The 17,510-nt window shown below is 33.4% G+C and overlaps 1 protein-coding gene across 1 annotated transcript; it reads left to right on the plus strand.

The window, feature by feature from the left end:
* The first annotated feature begins 9,411 nt into the window (after positions 1-9,411).
* LOC141587690 (heat shock cognate 70 kDa protein-like) lies at positions 9,412-11,717 on the plus strand. The gene is made up of 2 exons (XM_074409164.1): positions 9,412-9,628; positions 9,867-11,717. The coding sequence occupies exons 1-2, from the start codon at positions 9,412-9,414 to the stop codon at positions 11,552-11,554; spliced, it is 1,905 nt and encodes a 634-aa protein (XP_074265265.1). The 3' UTR covers positions 11,555-11,717.
* Positions 11,718-17,510: the final 5,793 nt, after the last annotated feature.

The raw sequence follows: 17,510 nt of genomic DNA on the forward strand, positions 1-17,510 counted from the left end.
TCCTAATCGCATCCTTAACGATTCCGGAGTTCGACGGTCGATTCTCGTTGTTTTTCGTGTTGTTGGATTCCTTGCGTCGAGGGTAAGCTTCTAGCATAATTTTTATAATGTTTTGCTAGTTTTGGTCAAACCCTAATTTAGGGTTTGGGGGTTTTATGAGTAAGTAAGTAATTGGTAGCCTTTATGTGTTATGTGTGATAGGAGGAGAATTCGTAGAGGAGCCGTTTTGAGACAGCTGTTTAGATCGTCTGCGTGTTTGCTTTCCAGGTAGGATTTCCTACTCAGTATTAGTCCCATAATGGGATATTGGTGATGTGCTGTAGTTAGCTGTTTGATTGTGATTGTGATTGTGATTGTGATTGTGATTGGTTGTGATGGTTCTCGAGATGCGTTCTCGGCTGAGTGGGGTCACTTGCGGGAGTGATCTCACGCCCTAGTTTCGCCCTTCGTGGAACCCGCCACGAAAGGGGATGTGCACATTAATGATACAGGGTTATCGCTCGTACGATGAGCGGGGCTTAGGTGGGAACGGCTGCGGTCCCCCATCGGCGTGGCGGTCCAGTGGACGATCGGTGTTGAGATGATGATGGGAGTTGGTGTTGTGTGTATGTGTGTGAGTTCAAATTTGTCTGTTTGCCTTATTCTTATTATCTGTTTTGATTGTGTGATTAGTCACGACCCGGTGTTGTTTTGTAAAACTGCGGTGATCCATTCGGGGATGGTGAGCAGATATTGAGCGGTATAGAGATGGTACTTGGATAGTGGGGATGGCCACGACATGACGATAGAGTCTTCCATTGTAGTTTAGTCTTTATTTACATTTCATTTGAGAACGATCGGTTGGAATAATGTATTGTACTTTCAGTTGGTTTGAGGATTGTAACTTTTCATTAAAGCACTTATAATAAATGTTGTTTCTATTTTGTCTATTTGATTATCATACCTCGGGCAACCGAGATGGTGATGTCTCCATACCTGAGTGGTCCTGGTAAGGCACTTGGAGTATGGGGGTGTTACAACTTAGATGTCATTTCATAGAGACGTTTGTTTAGATCAACGAATTCTTCGAATCTTTGATGAGGAGTAGATCTAGAAGAGCTACACTCGGGCATACCCTTTTGAAGAAAGGTAAGCCTTTCATAAAGAACCTCTATTTCTTTCTTGAGACTAACTACCTCACCTTTTAGACACTCGTTTTCATTAACTAAACACTTAATTTTCTCATTGGACTCGTCTAAATATTTGTTGGAAGCAACAGTCCCAGACACTGTTTCTCTTAGGTCTACAATCTCAGCCACAAGGTTATAGACTTCATTTTCGAGAGCATCTTTGTCCTTTAAAAGATCATCACGTTCCTTGGTTAGTAAGGAAACTTGCATCACCAAGGTAGTGTTGACATTTTCAAGGTCAGAGACGTCCGTGGGGGTCATCTTAAGACGCTCTAATTCTTTAGTCAAATGTTTGTTCAACTTGTTGACTCTTTTAACTTCATCATAAGCCTCAGAGGTGACAGTGACACTGTCTGTTGCTTTCAGTTCATTTTTAAGGTTAAAGTTTTCTTGTGCAATTTCTTCAATTTCGTCTTGCATGACATCAAGCTTATCATTTTGTGAACGACACTTATCAAAGAGTTTGTCAAGAAGCTTACATACCTTTTCTTTGGAGTAAGATCTAACCTTGGCTTTTAGATGTTTGACCTCATTGTCGGAGTCCGAGTCGGAATCATCGGGGTGAGCCATGAGACATCTAAGATGTTCAATTTTAGAATTTTTTGAGACTTTGTCCTTAAGATGACTTGTAAGACACATTTTAGCCCCTAATTGCTCCTCGATGAGTTCCTCATCTTCCTCGGAGTCGGACATTCCCCAAATAGCGCACATGACTCTATGTTTGTAGTCCTTTTTAACTTTATCTCGTTTTTGCTTTGATTTGATTTCATCCCACGTGGGACATTCTTTAATTTGGTGAGTTTTATCACCACACTTAAAGCATCCCACGGTGGAACTAGGTCGTTTCTTAGGAAAGCGTTTTTTCGAGTAATTATTATTGAACCTTTTATTTTCCTTGAGAACATAGCAAGCTCGTCTTCCTCCTCGTCTTCTCCATCGCTTGGATAGGACGTGAGAGCGAGACTCCTTCCCTTTGAAGACTCACTAGAATGCTTGTCGAGATTGAACTCGTGAACCATTAGTGATCCCATTAGTTCATGAGGAGATAGGGTTGACAAATCTTTGGCTTCCTCTATAGCGGTAACTTTGGGTTGCCACTTAGAGGTGAGACTACGAAGGATTTTCTGAATGATGTCCTCGGACTCGAAATTCTATTTATGGACTCGTCCTTTGACATTCTAAACATCTCATATTGTTGCATGAGAAGGTCAATACGGTGTTTTCTAACTTGGGAAGTCCCCTCATAAGCAAGTACAAGAGAGTCCCAAATATATTTCGCCGTACGACATCCAGAGATTCGACTAACTTCCCCCTCACCAACACAACGTTGAAGAATCGACATTGCTTTGGAGTTTTTTTCGGCAAGTTTAAAATCGCCTTCATTGTAATTTCTTTCCTCTTTAGTTTTGGTGAAACCGGTTAGCATATCGGTTTCCTCAATAACAAGAGGTCCATTTTGGATGATGTTCCAACTTTGAAAATCGATACTTTTGATGTAATGTTCCATTTTGAGTTTCCACCATCCAAAATTCGCACCGGTAAAGACCGGGATCTTGGAGTGTTTCTCGGAATCCATTACCCACGAATCAAACTCTTAGGCGATTAGCCTCGACCAAGAGCATGAGGCTCTGATACCAATTGTTGAGTTTATGGATTCAAGTACCTAAGAGGGGGAAGGGTGAATTAGGTACTATTTAAAAATTTAACTTCAACTTTATTGACTTAAGGTGAGTTGTAGGATGAAAAGAGATAGAAGAATACTTCGAATAATATTGAGAGATTAAACGAGTATTAAAATGGACGTTTGCTTTAGTATGAAGGTAACAATTGTTCTGACTGTAGCTATTTGTCTCGATTTTGAAGTCTGATCGCAGACCAAATGTGACAAAGATGTGGAACTGTTACTTCAAGAGTTAAGCAAAAGAAATACAAACGTAATAAAGAGCAGCGGAATAAAACGCATAAAATCAAACACGAGATTTTTGAATTGGTTCGGCAAGAACACAAGTGCCTACGTTCAATCTACGTTTTATTGATTAATTTTAGTGATCTACTCCGACTACTAAAAAACCCGTACAATAAAAAGACCAACAACCTACTCCGGTTGTGACACAAGTTCAAGAACTACTCCGTCCTAGAACAAGGTAACTCGCAACCTACTCCGGTTGCCAAAGAGTCAAAGGACTACACCGTCCTAGAACTCAACAACTCACAACTTACTCCGGTTGCCACAAGAGTTAAAGGACTACTCCGTCTTAGAACTCAACACTCTAACTTAGAACGTTTACAAGGATCAAGTTTCCACGGACTGATTCTTTAACAAGAATTGATATGGACAACTTACAAGATCAAACGATTCATAAGTGAGAGAGTTTAATATTTAAAGCAACAGTCGTTATGACTGTAACACTTGAAGACCTTGAAAGCTTTGCAAAATATCAAAACGATTTGAAAACTTGAAAACTATTTTGCAAACTCTACACTCTAACTAGAATGTTTCCAAACCAAGTTTCCTTAGACTGATTCTTAAAAAGAATTGAGAAGGACAACTTATTGGTACAAACGAATTCTAGATGAGAGAGTACAACACTGTGAAGTAACAGTGATTTCGACTGTCGCAATTGAAGACTTAGAAGATTTTTGCAAAGAAAATTTCGAGTTCTTAAAAAATGATTTTGCAAAAAATACTTTTGATTTCTCTGAAAAGTCTTGCTTTCAAAGTGAAGATAAGGGTTCCTTTTATAGAGGAGGCACACAAGAGGAGGCAAGCTAGGGTTTGTGAGTCAAAGGTCTTCACATGTGATGAAGACCAACACTTCCCCAAACTTGCACAAAAGAAGGTACTTTTATTGAGAGGCAAAAGAAGAAAATAAGGTTTGTAATTATCCAAAAGAAGCCTTTGATTTTTCAGAAAACAAAGAGTGGAAAACAAGTCACAAGATGACAAGCTTTCACAAAAATGGCAAAAAGCAAACTTTGTTTTATAAAAGACCAAGGAGACAAATTGGCACAAAGAGGAAACAATTTGAATTGATAATTAGCTAAACCTTTTCCTTTTTTCTAGAAACCCAAATCTTTAGAGAAGAAATCTGAAAGTTGTTATTTAAATCTAATCCATTTAAAAAGGATAAAAAGAATTTTCGAAAGGAAATTGAATTTCAAGTGTTACGGACCATAGTGACAGTCCATGCTATTGTTACTTGTAAGGGTAACAGTAGTCGTGACTGTTGTTATTGCTTTTAAATACTCAACTCCCTAACTTGTACATTAGATGACACAATTGACTCTAAATCTTGGGTAGCAAATTATCAACCATTCTTGACTTTGACATTGATTAATTTTTTGCTTGAGGAGGGTGCATTATTCCTGAAATGGTACACTTAGAACACGGTTAAATTGGGCATGTCATCATCAACAAATAGGTCCTAACAATTGATATATTCAAAGGTTAAATAATTCACGTAATAAACTATTCAATATGTTATATAGTGTTGTGTATTTGAAATATAATAACCTGGTAAAATAATATAGGGTTTGAAATATATATACAGTTACTATATAAAAAGGCAAGATATGCATATGTGTTGTATAATGAAAATAAAATCAATGCTTTAAAATGACATAAGATTATTATGTCCAATATGATTGTATCATTTGTACTTACTTGATTAGCTATACTTAAGAAGTATTGGACAATAATGCGGGCATCCTACCACCCAATCCAAGCTCAACTTTTGAATGCACGATGCACTTGTCCCATGAAAAAAATAAAAAGAAAGAAAAAAAATACATAGGCATGCCCACCCCACACCAAAATTAGAGAATCAAGTCCGGTTCTCCGCTCCCTCATATAGGTTAGCCCCCGGGTGAGGGTGACCAGACACTTAATATGTCAATTGAGTGTCTTTAGCTGCAGGATTACTATATAAAACACAATATCGGCACAACAACGCACTTAGGAATTTTGTAAATATATTTAAATAAGTGTAATATTATTTATACAATAAACCTAATATAAATAAGATATTATTTGAAAAAAATAAAAATATTTAAGATAAATTTTAAGATTAGTTTGACATCCTTTTAGAGATAATTATGTTTATAAATAAAGTTTTGTAATAAAGCAATAAAAACCCTCTACTTTTTGTTAAAACAATTTCGACACAAATGTAATACTTGAGTTATAATGTCATACGAAATATTTAAGTATTTAGAATTGAATTATTAATTTCACTTGTAATTAGCGTAATTGATGCATTAGCGCCGATAATAGAAAATTTTGACCCGCACATGTTTAAAATGATAATTTCAACCCTTGTCATTTAGTACATGTTAATTAGTGAAACATGATTAAATGAAAATTGTTGTGCAAGTTTAGAAAATTTAGACAAATGGTTAAATATTCTAACTCGTAATATTATTATATAAATATATGATAGAAAATAAACATTTTGTTAATACATGATTCTTTGATAATGACATAAAGTTGACTTGAAAATTTAAATAGGTGTGTTTACCTTAATTATTTCTTTTCTATTTTAAAAAAAATAGGCGCCATAAACTTTTTTTGAGTCGTATTGTAATCCTTACCGGATCACTAACCCGTCTATCTCGTTTCAAGTTGACTTATATTCTTATATGCGACATGTTTGACATGAGACATAACATGCTTGGCCCGTATAATAATTTTTTTTTTTGAGAAAAATCCAGAAACGAGCTAATAGGAGTATAGGACTGCTAATGTTGAGCCAATATAATTTTTCTAAGTCAACTTTATGTAAGATACTAAATTATACGGAGTATCATCATTTTCAGTATCAAACAATGCCTTATAAACATGAACTTATTTTTTATTTTATTTTTGAGAAAAATCCAAAAAGGGGCTAATCTTAAACCAGTTTAAATTGTTAGCGGGCTAGTCTTTAACTCAAATTAAGAAAAAAAAAAAACAAAGCATTGTCCAGCATACTAATGATAAACCCTAGTAAGCAAATACTCAATTGTTCATCCATATCTATTCATTTATCATGTTCCGTATTAATCGTACTCGTACCAACTAACCACTTCATTCCGCACACCATTTTTTTCTTTGCAGGCTTAGTTAATCCCCCTTAAACTAAGAGAATAAGAAATCTCTAAAGTTTTCCCGCCTAAATGAATTAGGCTATAAATGGGCTTCATAACATCATATCTACAATTGGGCCATCTTGATTAATTTCGTTTTAAGTTATAAATGGTCTTCATAATATCATATCTACAACTGGATTATATTAATTTCATACAATAAATAATTCTATATACCATTTAAAAAGGGAAAATATTCTTTTAACTTGCATAGACATATTAACGAATATTCTTATTTTGTTACATATATGAAATTGCTCTAATTACAAGTACAATATGATATAAATATTTTACTATTATTATTTTTAAAATTAAACATTATGACCAAGAACATTTTTTTAGGAAACCTTTTTCTAATTAGTTATATTATTTTATCTTTTGATACAAACGTACTACGAGTTGAGAGTATTCATAAATTGTTATTGCTTCTAAAAAGAAAAATTTACTTATGATATATTTTTTTACACTTGAACTTAATATCCATCTTTACTCCATATTATATGAAAACTTAAATTTTGGTTACTTTTTTTAATTGTTTATATAATGCCTTCGGTGGATATAGTGATATAATTAAAAACAACGTTTTATTAAAACAAAGTTAATAAATTAAATTTAGGAAAACTGACAACCTTATACGGAGTAAAAAGTGTTGAACAATCTCTTTTCTAGCTCTCAATACAAAATTACTAATAGTAAATTTTATAATTAAATTTCTAATGGAGTTAAATACCAATAGTATAATTATTAAATTCTCTAATATTCTTATCTAAAAAACCGCGCATTTGCGCGGGATCTATACTAGTAACTAATCAACCAATAATATTTATCAACTGAACATAAACAATCCCTGCTTGAACTCAAAGCCCTCTTTCTCGTCTAGCCCACAAATATTCCGAGTTTTTGAGCATTTGAACAAAGCATTAAAGTTGGATGTCTATTTTTAACAGACAACATCAAAATAAATAAATATAACAAATTTGTATTTTTCGATCCACGTCTCACAAATTTCTTAGTGTGTATCAGTGTAGGCTTCTTCTCGAATCGGAAAGCTGCTTTTTCTGATATATTTTTTTATTTTGCAATTTTAACGCTTTTTTTATTATTATATTGAACCTTATAATATTATTTATGTGAATATTTTTTCTCTTAAATCTTTTAAATCTTTGATTTGTTAAAAACAACTTCCAATTATTTTTTTCATGATTTTTTTGTAGCTTTTTTTTCATTTTTATTCTTTTCATTGTTTTAAGTCAGTTTTTTCCATTACCGGCTGTTTTAAATAATATAATGGTATCTTGCTATTAGTATGTATTTTTTATTATAAATATTTATTATTTATGGTATAGTATTTTGATTTCGTATTATTCAAGAATGTTTTTATTTTGTTCGATTTTTATTGCAAATTCTAAAATTTATTAATTTTTTCTGCTATATTTACAGAATATATAAATATGCATATTTTTCCTCAATCTCTTTGAATTTTTTTGAGGTCTATTTTGGTGATAAAATCTTGCTAATAAATTTCAATGATTATTAGATTATATTTTTATCTTATATAGTTATATATCTAAATTATCAACACTGTGTTTTTCATTTGTGAACTTTTTTTTTTAAAACATATGACTATCAAGCTTCAAAATAAATAGCATTTTATCAAGTTAATTGTGACCAAATAAAATCACTCATATCATATAAAACACAAAATCAAGAATGATTTGTTTAAAATCCCGTACAAAACATGAGAAATTATGTGAAATGAATGTGGGCCCCTCTACCTTTGAAAAGTTGACTTTCAACAATAGGCTGACACCTCAGCACTGTGGTGGTTGTTCTTTTAATAAAGAGGATGGTTATTTAAATTTGACATTTTGAAATAAATGTTTATTTGTTTCTTTACATTTTGGTTTAAAAATTTATGAATTAATTCATTAATTTTTATTTTAATGATTTTTGAAATAAACGTAATGTATTTCATTGGATTTGAATTTAATTCGAGTTGCGAGCTTTTATTTACGATTTACCGTTATAAATTGTTTTTAAAAGTTTAAATTTGAATTTTTGATTTTTGGTTTAATTATTGTAAAAATATTAATAAAGTGTATTGATGTTGTTATTACTTATTAGCCAATCATGGTAACTAGTAGGGGATATTAAGTAAAGTACGATTCATTTGTGTAAAACGGTTTTAAGAATCATTGGTCTATTTATATCAGTAAATGAATTATACATCCGATGTAGTACATCAGATGGTTTAGTTTTTGATAATTAGATAAAGTTTTTGAGTTTTAATTTAAAAATTTTGAGTTTTATTATAAAGTTTTTGAGTCCTTCTACTTAAATATTAGTCTCAAAAAGTTATATTATAACTCAAAAAAATTACATATAAGCTCAAAAAAATTGATTTTTGGGATCATAAAACTAAAATGTAATTTATAATTTTATAGAACTAAAAAAATACATAAAAACTCAAAAAGTCAATAAATGTGCACTAAAACTTTGGAGAGACGGTCTCTCACTAAGTTATTGAGAGAACAACCTTTCGTACCCTTTTATTTATATTGATCGTATCATAGTACTTTCGTACCTATTTACATAATAAATGCACCAATTTTATCATTAATCATGATTTGTACCTATTTTATTACCTTTAGTACCACTTTTTCTTAAAATTGTACAATAGTCTCTCAGTAAAGCTTATTAAGAGACCGTCACTCAGGAGACCTACTCATAAATGTGATGTAATGTACAATCATTTTTGTCTATTTATATCCCTAATGTCAATAATGTGTGTTTCCCCTTATTTTGACAAATATTGATATTGGTAGAGCCGTAGAGGACAGGCGTATTATAACTAACTAGGGTTAGGTGTATTTTTTAGAATTATTTTTAAAAAATAAATAAATAAAAATACCTCGAGTCTTGAAAAGCCCTTAAAGTGAAATCAATTTTCAAAGTGTTGCGATTTATGACGGTTTGAAAATAGTTGGAGATAATGCTATAAAACCCTCTTCCGAAAAGACACAAGTAGTCACAGTCCTCTCAACTTCTCCAAATAAAACTCGGTCTCCTCTACTTCTGCTTCCATCACTAGTTTTTTGTTTTGTTTAATATTATCTATATGGGTAACAATAATGAAGAATGGCCAGTTATAGGAATCGATCTAGGGACGACGTATTCATGCGTTGGAATATGGCAGCATGAGCGTGTTGAGATAATCACTAATGATCAAGGCAACAGAACCACTCCGTCTTGGGTTGCATTCACCGAAACCGAGAGGCTTATTGGTGAAGCCGCTGAGAATCAAGGCCGCATCAACCCTACTAACACCATCTTTGGTTTGTCTTCCTTTATTATTTATATTTCCTTTAATTTAATTAATAAGTACTGTATATGTATCTTCTGTTATTTATTTATTCTGTTTAATTTAATTGATTTACATTGGTTGGTTTAAATTGGTTGACCACTTTTCTCGGCACTTTCCTTTGACAACATTTTTGGTATTTATTTATTCCCCTTCATTATGAAAGTTGTTCTTCTGTGTTTGATGTTGTTTGTATATAATAATTGGAACAGATGCAAAACGGCTGATTGGTAGGAGATTTAATGATGAAATGGTACAGAAGGACATGAAGTTGTGGCCATTTAAGGTCATTGCTGGTCCTGATTATGGTCAAGATAAGAAACCACTTGTAATGGTAACCTACATGGGAGAAGAGAAGCAATTCACTGCTGAGGAGATTTCTGCTATGATCCTCATGAAAATGAAGGATACTGCCGAAGCGTATCTAGGCATGCCAGTTAACAATGCTGTTGTTACAGTTCCTGCCTACTTCAATGACTCTCAGCGCCAAGCAACAAAAGATGCTGCTGCCATTGCGTCTCTCAACGTGGTGCGCATCATTAATGAACCCACGGCAGCGGCCATTGCCTATGGTCTAGACAAGAAGGGATTATTAGAGAGTGACAATTCCAAAAAGAATGTGTTGATCTTTGATCTTGGTGGTGGGACTTTTGATGTCTCTTTGGTCTCTATTCAAAAGGATATCTTTGAAGTGAAGGCAGTGGGTGGGGATGCCCACCTCGGCGGTAATGATTTTGATAATAGAATGGTTACTCATTTTGTGGAAGAGTTTCAGAGAAAACACAATATAGATTTGAGTCAGAATCCTAGGGCTCTCGGACGATTGAAGGCAGCTTGTGAAAGAGCCAAAAGAGCCCTCTCAACAACAGCACAAACAACTATTGAACTCGATTGCCTTTCTGGTGGAATTGATTTTAGCTCAATTGTAACTCGTGCTCGTTTTGATAAGTTGAATGTTGATCTATTTAAGAAGTGCATTGCCCCCATTCAGCAATGTTTGAGTGATGCTGATATCAGCGGAAATGATGTTCATGATATCGTCCTTGTTGGTGGTTCGACTCGCATACCTAAGGTCCAGCAGTTGTTGCAAGACTTCTTTGATGGAAAGGAGCTCTCAAGAAGCATCAATCCCGATGAGGCTGTTGCATATGGGGCTGCAGTCCACGCCGGGATATTATGTGGTGCAACCAGCAAAGGTATGGTTCTTGTGGATGTTACTCCCTTATCCCTTGGTGTTGAGGTGGGTTCCGGGAACATGTCTGTCGTTATCCCGAGAAATACAACTATTCCAACGAGACAAGAGCGTATCTATGGAGCCTTGCATACTAAGAAGCGTATGTATGGAGGTACTGATAACGACTGTCGGGCATCTGTTTTGGAAATCCCTGTCTATGAGGGTGAGAGACTTAAAGCCCAAGACAACAATTTTCTGGGAGTCTTTGAGCTTTCTGGCATTGCCCCGTCTAATAATGGATCTTCTAGCTTGATTAATGTTTGTTTCGAGATCGACGATAATGGGATTTTGAACGTATCAGCGGAGGACACCAGCTCTGGCAACAGGAGTGAAATTAGGATCACCAACCGCAGTAGGCTTACAAAGACAGAGATGGATAGAATGACGAATGAGGCGGAAGAGGACAAAGCACAAGACAAGAAGCATGAGAAAATGGTGAAAGCCAAGAACACATTAGAGGACTATGCCAATGACATATGGGAAAAGCTTAGCAATTGTGGGAAGAAGATTGGAGCTAATGACAAGAAAACGATAATGGATGCGATACAGAAAATATTTGAGTGGTTAGATTGGAACTCTGACCAAGTACTTGATGCAGGAAAGTATGTGGAGAAGCTAGAAGAAATTGAATTATTATGCAAGCCTTTTATTTCTAAGTTGCGCTGAATTTCCTTAATGCAGGTCAACTCTTCCAACACTTATCTATGGATATTAAAATTTAGAAGTTGTTAATCTTTCTATTTTATTAGTTGCAACTAGCAGCATGTTAATCGGTTCATTTGTGACACTATTTGTTAAGTTTTTGACAAAATGACAATCCTGAAATTATGAAGGGAGTTTACTTTTTCTTTTGTTAGAAAGTTTTGTGAAAGTAATTTAACTTGCGTATGTTAGATTAGTGTTAAGCAAGTCATCATAAATAATGGATCTAAAAGTAATTTAATTATGATAGTAGAATAGTTTATCTAACATACTCCAAATATTTTATCTAAAAGTAAATTTCATAATTAAATTTCAAACAAAATTATTACAATGGTAAAATCGTTAAATTCTCAAATATATCTGTCTAAAAAACCGTGCATTTCTGCGGATCATACTAGTTTTACATAATGTAGTTAATTTGTTACCATAATCGAGTTAACTATATTTAAGAAAGTATTTTTTCTCCTTAATTAATATATTTTTTTCGTTTATTAAACTAGTATGTTAATTATTATAGTTATTTTAGTATGTACTCATTAATTGGTTTGGTAATTTTTCGTTTTTTTTGTAGTCGATGTGTGTTTTTTTTTTCTTTTTTTTTATTTATTTTAATTTACAAGTATCCCCTAGTTACTAAATAAATAGGCGATTCTACGTTTTTTCCCGCCTAAAATATTAACTTCTATTTGAGCTTTTAACTTTTGCATTCAACTGTGGGCCAAGTCTAACGTAAAAAATGATTGCCAAAAAATATGTATAACAGCCTTCTATTCTACTATTGGCAAAATCTAGATCATATCAACTCTTGCCCAAAAATAACGTAAAAATTGATTGCCAAAAAATAAGTATAAAATCATCAATCATTGCCAAAATATAAGTATACCGTCAATTATTGCTATAATCTCCTATATACTAAAAGAATAAAACTTATCAAATTTTTCCCTCCATACTCCATCTATTTATATAAGGAAAGTAATGAGATCTTTTTCCAAACTATTATCTTTTCTTTAATGTATACTTTTTTTTCATTAAATTCTCATTTATAATGTTTTAATCAAAATAAAATAAAAGTGGTATAAAATTATAAAATACAAATTGTTAATCGTTTTTTAGAATTAATTGATGCAAACTTGCACTCTTTAAAACAAAAATATAAACTAATATTATTAGATTTGCGGAAAAAAATCATTAAGATGATTTAAAGAAAAGTAATAAAATGAAATCCTTAACTTTGTGATAAAATATTCATTGAGTAGGTCTCCTGAGAGACGGTCTCTTAATAAGCTTTATTGAGAGACCATTGTACAGTTTTAAGAAAAAGTGGTACTAAAGGTAATAAAGTAGGTACAAATTATGATTAATGATAAAATGGGTACATTTATTATGTAAATAGGTACGAAAATACTATGATACGATCAACAAAAAAAGGGATACGATATATAAATAAAAGGGTACGAAAGGTTGGTGTCTCAATAACTTAGTGAGAGACCGTCTCTCCAAAGTTTTAGCGAAATATAATAAGGTGAAATATGAAAAAAGTTAAGGTATAAATTTGAATGAGAAAGTAATACACAGTAAAATGTAAATATTTTATAAATGCTGCGCATTTATTGCGCGGGATCTATACTAGTTAAATACTACATTAATAAAAATGTACAATAATTTATAAATTATATTTTCCTAAATATTAGCCCTAATTTTCGGCCTAATTGGTTTTCCGTAAGGGAGGATATGTGAATTTGAAATTTTAATTGAATCATAATCACATAATGTTATTTTAGGAAATTCTCACTTTTACCCTTCTTGTATAAGCTAATCTCATTTGTAACTCTACTTTCTAGTGGAGAATTATGTAAAGGTGTCAAGCAAGCATTTTATCAAGGTGCCTTGCATAAGTTAGAAGCAAGAAAAGTATTCAACAATTTAAGCCAATAAACAAGGATTATCCCTTAATCTCATTCATATTCCCAAATTCTAGTAGGGAGTAATCTAAACAAGATATAATGAATTAAAGTAAGCAATAACAACGGATTAAAGGGAAATGAGAATGATACCAACTAGTGAAGCAAAGATGAACATAAACAAAAGGAGGATGCTTAAATAAAGATGAAAACTTGTCACTTAATCTTCAAATACATACCCAAGAAATTTAAGATGTAAACTATTGAAAAGTAAATTGAAAGATTAATTATTAAAAGATTAATCTAATTTGTAGAAAGATTAAGGGCTTGCCTGAAATCAATGGAATAATTCGGGGGTAAATTTTAATTAGGTGATAATTACCGAAGAAGTTAATTAATTGGGTAATTAGTTCACTGATGATAGGTTTGGCATAAGGGTACTCCCTTAATCATTACCCAGGAGGTAGGGTGGGTAATGTATTACCCTTTCATGAGGGTAATAGATTCACGAGGTGAATAATTACTCTCATGCTAAACATGGAAAATACACCTTACCTATTGCTCTCATATTCATTCCCCTTCTTTTATCTTCATCCAAGCAAGCCCTAAAGAGTAATACAAAAATTAGATCTAAACTAAGGAGAGATTATCTAAATAAGGAGGCTAGATCTATTCTAGTACGAATTTCAATACCTTTTCATAAAGGGACAGTAGTGCCAATTCGGTTAACCTGAATCATTTTTATATTTCATAAAGGGATTGTAGTGCGAGTTTCAATACCTTTTTTTTTTTTTTGGCCCCAATCAACCTAAAAATCGTGGATATAAAACCTTCAAAATAGCAGTTTTCGACGATCTTCTGAATTAGAAATATTTTTTTGTTGAATTCAAATATGTTGGGCCTTTATGCTTTTAAATGAATATCAGATGTTCAGATCCTTTTTAAAACAACATATATTGGAGATTACGACTTGTTTCATCTATTACCAACACGATTTGAAAAATAGACCTAAGGTTTCTAAATGACTATTTTAAGCCATTTGTCAATCCATCCAGTTGTTCAATGACAATAAACATGAACTTTGAATTAGTTCAAAAAGAATTTATATAAGTTCGGATTCTTATACATTAGTTGTACAATACTTGTGGTCAGGGGCGGACCCAGAAATTTATCTATGGTGTAGCAAAATTATAACGTTATTAAAAATGCACTATGCGATAATTAACCGACGTCTTGTCATGTTTTTGTAATAAACGAGCCGATTTTAAGTTTGAGCTCAAGCTTGGCTCGAATATCGTATCTGATATTCAGCTCTTAAATTGTAAAACCGACCTCAAAATCGATACAAGTCGTCATTTTCTTCAATTAAAATTTTTCAAAATCAAATTTATAAACAATTCACATATTAAGTCAAAATGAATATTTTCTATAGCGAATTGTTGATATTTTTTTGAAGTTGCGAACTATGATGAAAATTAATTCACATAGTCAATGTACCATTTCTCACATTCTCATATGACAACAAAAATGAAAACCTAAATATGAGTACCTACTTAGATAAATACTTAATATTTCTTATGGGTTTTTCTATCCTATGCCCACTAGGCATAGGATAATAAACCAAAAATAGAAAGAATTAAATGATATTTTCATGGGAAATTGTAATATCTCATCACTTTTAATTTTCTTCACAAAAAATACATTTAATACTTTCCTATTTTAGCTTCTTATCCTATGCCTAGTGGGCATAGGATAGAAAAACCGATTTCTTATTTACTTGTGTAGTTGTATACTTTTATAAAGTGTAAATATTTGAAACTTAATTGCATAAAATTAAATGTCACAATTTGGGATTGGGAGTGGACACATTAGGAAATTGTGCCAAAGTATTGGACATTAATTGACTAATATTACGTATAGGAAAAGTAAGATAATTGATTAGTGAACAATAAATGTGGAATTATGATGTAACAAATTTAATTTTCTTCCCAAAATTTTTTAATTTTGGTGTAGCATTTGCCACACCATTCATGTGTGTGGGTCCGCCCCTGCTTGTGGTACAATTCAATGTATAATCCTTTTTGTGCTTCTTAAGCTCGTACTCAATTATCTATCTTTAGTGCCCTGTATTAGAAAACAAATTGAGTGTCATTGAACAAAACAAAATGTCACATTATAGTTCAAAGATAATTGTCATTAGAGTTTCATTGAGGTCTAGGTATTGGTTAAAAAGGAGTTAACCTGATTTTATTTTTTTATTTTTTTTTTGTGAAAATGGTTTGTAGACACGTAAAAAATTATACAAGTGCCACGTCGGAAGTCAAAAGTCAAAATGTTGCCACGTCGGAAGTCAAAGTCAAAATGTTGACCCGTCAAATGAAATACAAAATAATATAATTAATTTGGACGAAATTTAAATAAAGTAGTCCATTTTAATTATTTTAGTCGGGTTCGACTCTCTAAAGTGATAAAATCCGACAAACGGGTCAAACTCACTAAATGGGTCAAATACATTCAAATGGGCCAAAATGACTACCAAATCCATTATAAAAAATGCCAAGACTACCAAGTCCATTTAGGATAGAAATCAAACCCTTCCTTTTTCTATAAATACAAGCATTAGCTCTCATTTTGAGGCTAATCAGAAAATTACAAAGAAAATCACACTACAAACAAAACCTCTCTACAAAGAAACCCTCTCTACAAAAATCCTCTTCCAAGAGAAAAGCGAGAGAAAAAGAAAACTACTCTTCGATCCGATATCAAGCGTTCATCGCCGTCAACTGAAGAGAAGCAGATCAAATTCATCCAAGGAGAATCAAGTCTTCAAATCAAGACCCTCCTATTCATCCAAGTGCGGAAATCGAATCAGTAGAATAACTAGAAGATTGTACCCAAAATCTTTAAGTTAATAAAATTATTATTTTGTTGCATTCTTTTGTGTTTTCTCTACTTGTTTGCAGATTTACACAAATTTGTTGTTACAAATTTGGCACGCTCGGTGGGACATCTCTACTACTCATCTCTTTTTCCGCATAATCAAGATTCACAACAAATGTTTCAATGGCCTCCGGAAAGATCGTAACCATGTCGAAGGGGATGACATCCAGATCTGACGGTGAAAGCTCAACCCGTCTCGGTGACTCTCTTGACAGATCGCTCAATGGTGTTTCTACAAGGAGCCGGACCAGATCCATCCTCATCCGTTCTACTGCAGCGAGACTCCATTCTGCATCCGTGCCTACGAAGCCTCGCACATCCAATGTCACCGCCAATGCGTTCAAGGAGTCATATGGTGCCGGCGACTCTAGGCCATATGGACGTCTCGTGCTCGATTCTTTTTCTCATGTCCAAGTTGATGTGCCTCAATTTGTCTCATCATCGTTTCGAAAGAAGGCGTGCGACGCTTTTGGAAGGACGACTATTCACAACGGCCCGTTGTTTGAACTGTTCACCGAGAATGGTGGCCACAGTAGCACCGGTTCGTCTCCATCGTCACCTCGAAGGAGTAATCAGGAGATGTCGAGCCAACGGTCGTACTCCATGGTTGCACCCGTCATGGTTGTTGAAGGCGACAATATGGAGGAACAACTCAACAAAATGAAAGCTATTCTCGACGAACTCAGGAAAGAAAACGAAGAGAAAACCAAGCAGATCGCCGCCTTGACGAAAAAGTTGGAGAAGTTGCCCACCCCCTCGTTTCAAAGCGGTGATAGCGAATATGTCTATGACGAAGATGATGATCGTGACAAGGCTAAGTCATTTACGACCAAAGACGTCCAAAAGATGATTGCGGAGGCTTTCAAAAGTCAGTTCGATGGAAACTTTCACTTCGTCGACAAACACCGTTACGTCAAGCCATATAGTAAAAGGATTGATTATTTGAGGATGCCCATTGGCTACCAACCACCGAAGTTTCAGCAGTTTGATGGAAAGGGCAATCCGAAGCAACGCATCGCCCATTTTGTTGAAACTTTTAACACTGCCGGTACTACTGGTGATCTCCTTGTCAAGCAATT

Source organism: Silene latifolia, chromosome 6 (genome assembly GCF_048544455.1).
Source record: "Silene latifolia isolate original U9 population chromosome 6, ASM4854445v1, whole genome shotgun sequence".
Taxonomy (NCBI): domain Eukaryota; kingdom Viridiplantae; phylum Streptophyta; class Magnoliopsida; order Caryophyllales; family Caryophyllaceae; genus Silene; species Silene latifolia.

What these genes read in the sequence shown, in the direction of transcription:
- LOC141587690 (XM_074409164.1), top strand. Translation starts at nt 9,412, where the DNA reads ATGGGTAACAATAATGAAGAATGGCCAGTTATAGGAATCGATCTAGGG. An exon ending in CCCTACTAACACCATCTTTG is followed by an intron (nt 9,629 to 9,866) that starts GTTTGTCTTCCT and finishes TAATTGGAACAG; the next exon opens with ATGCAAAACGGCTGATTGGT.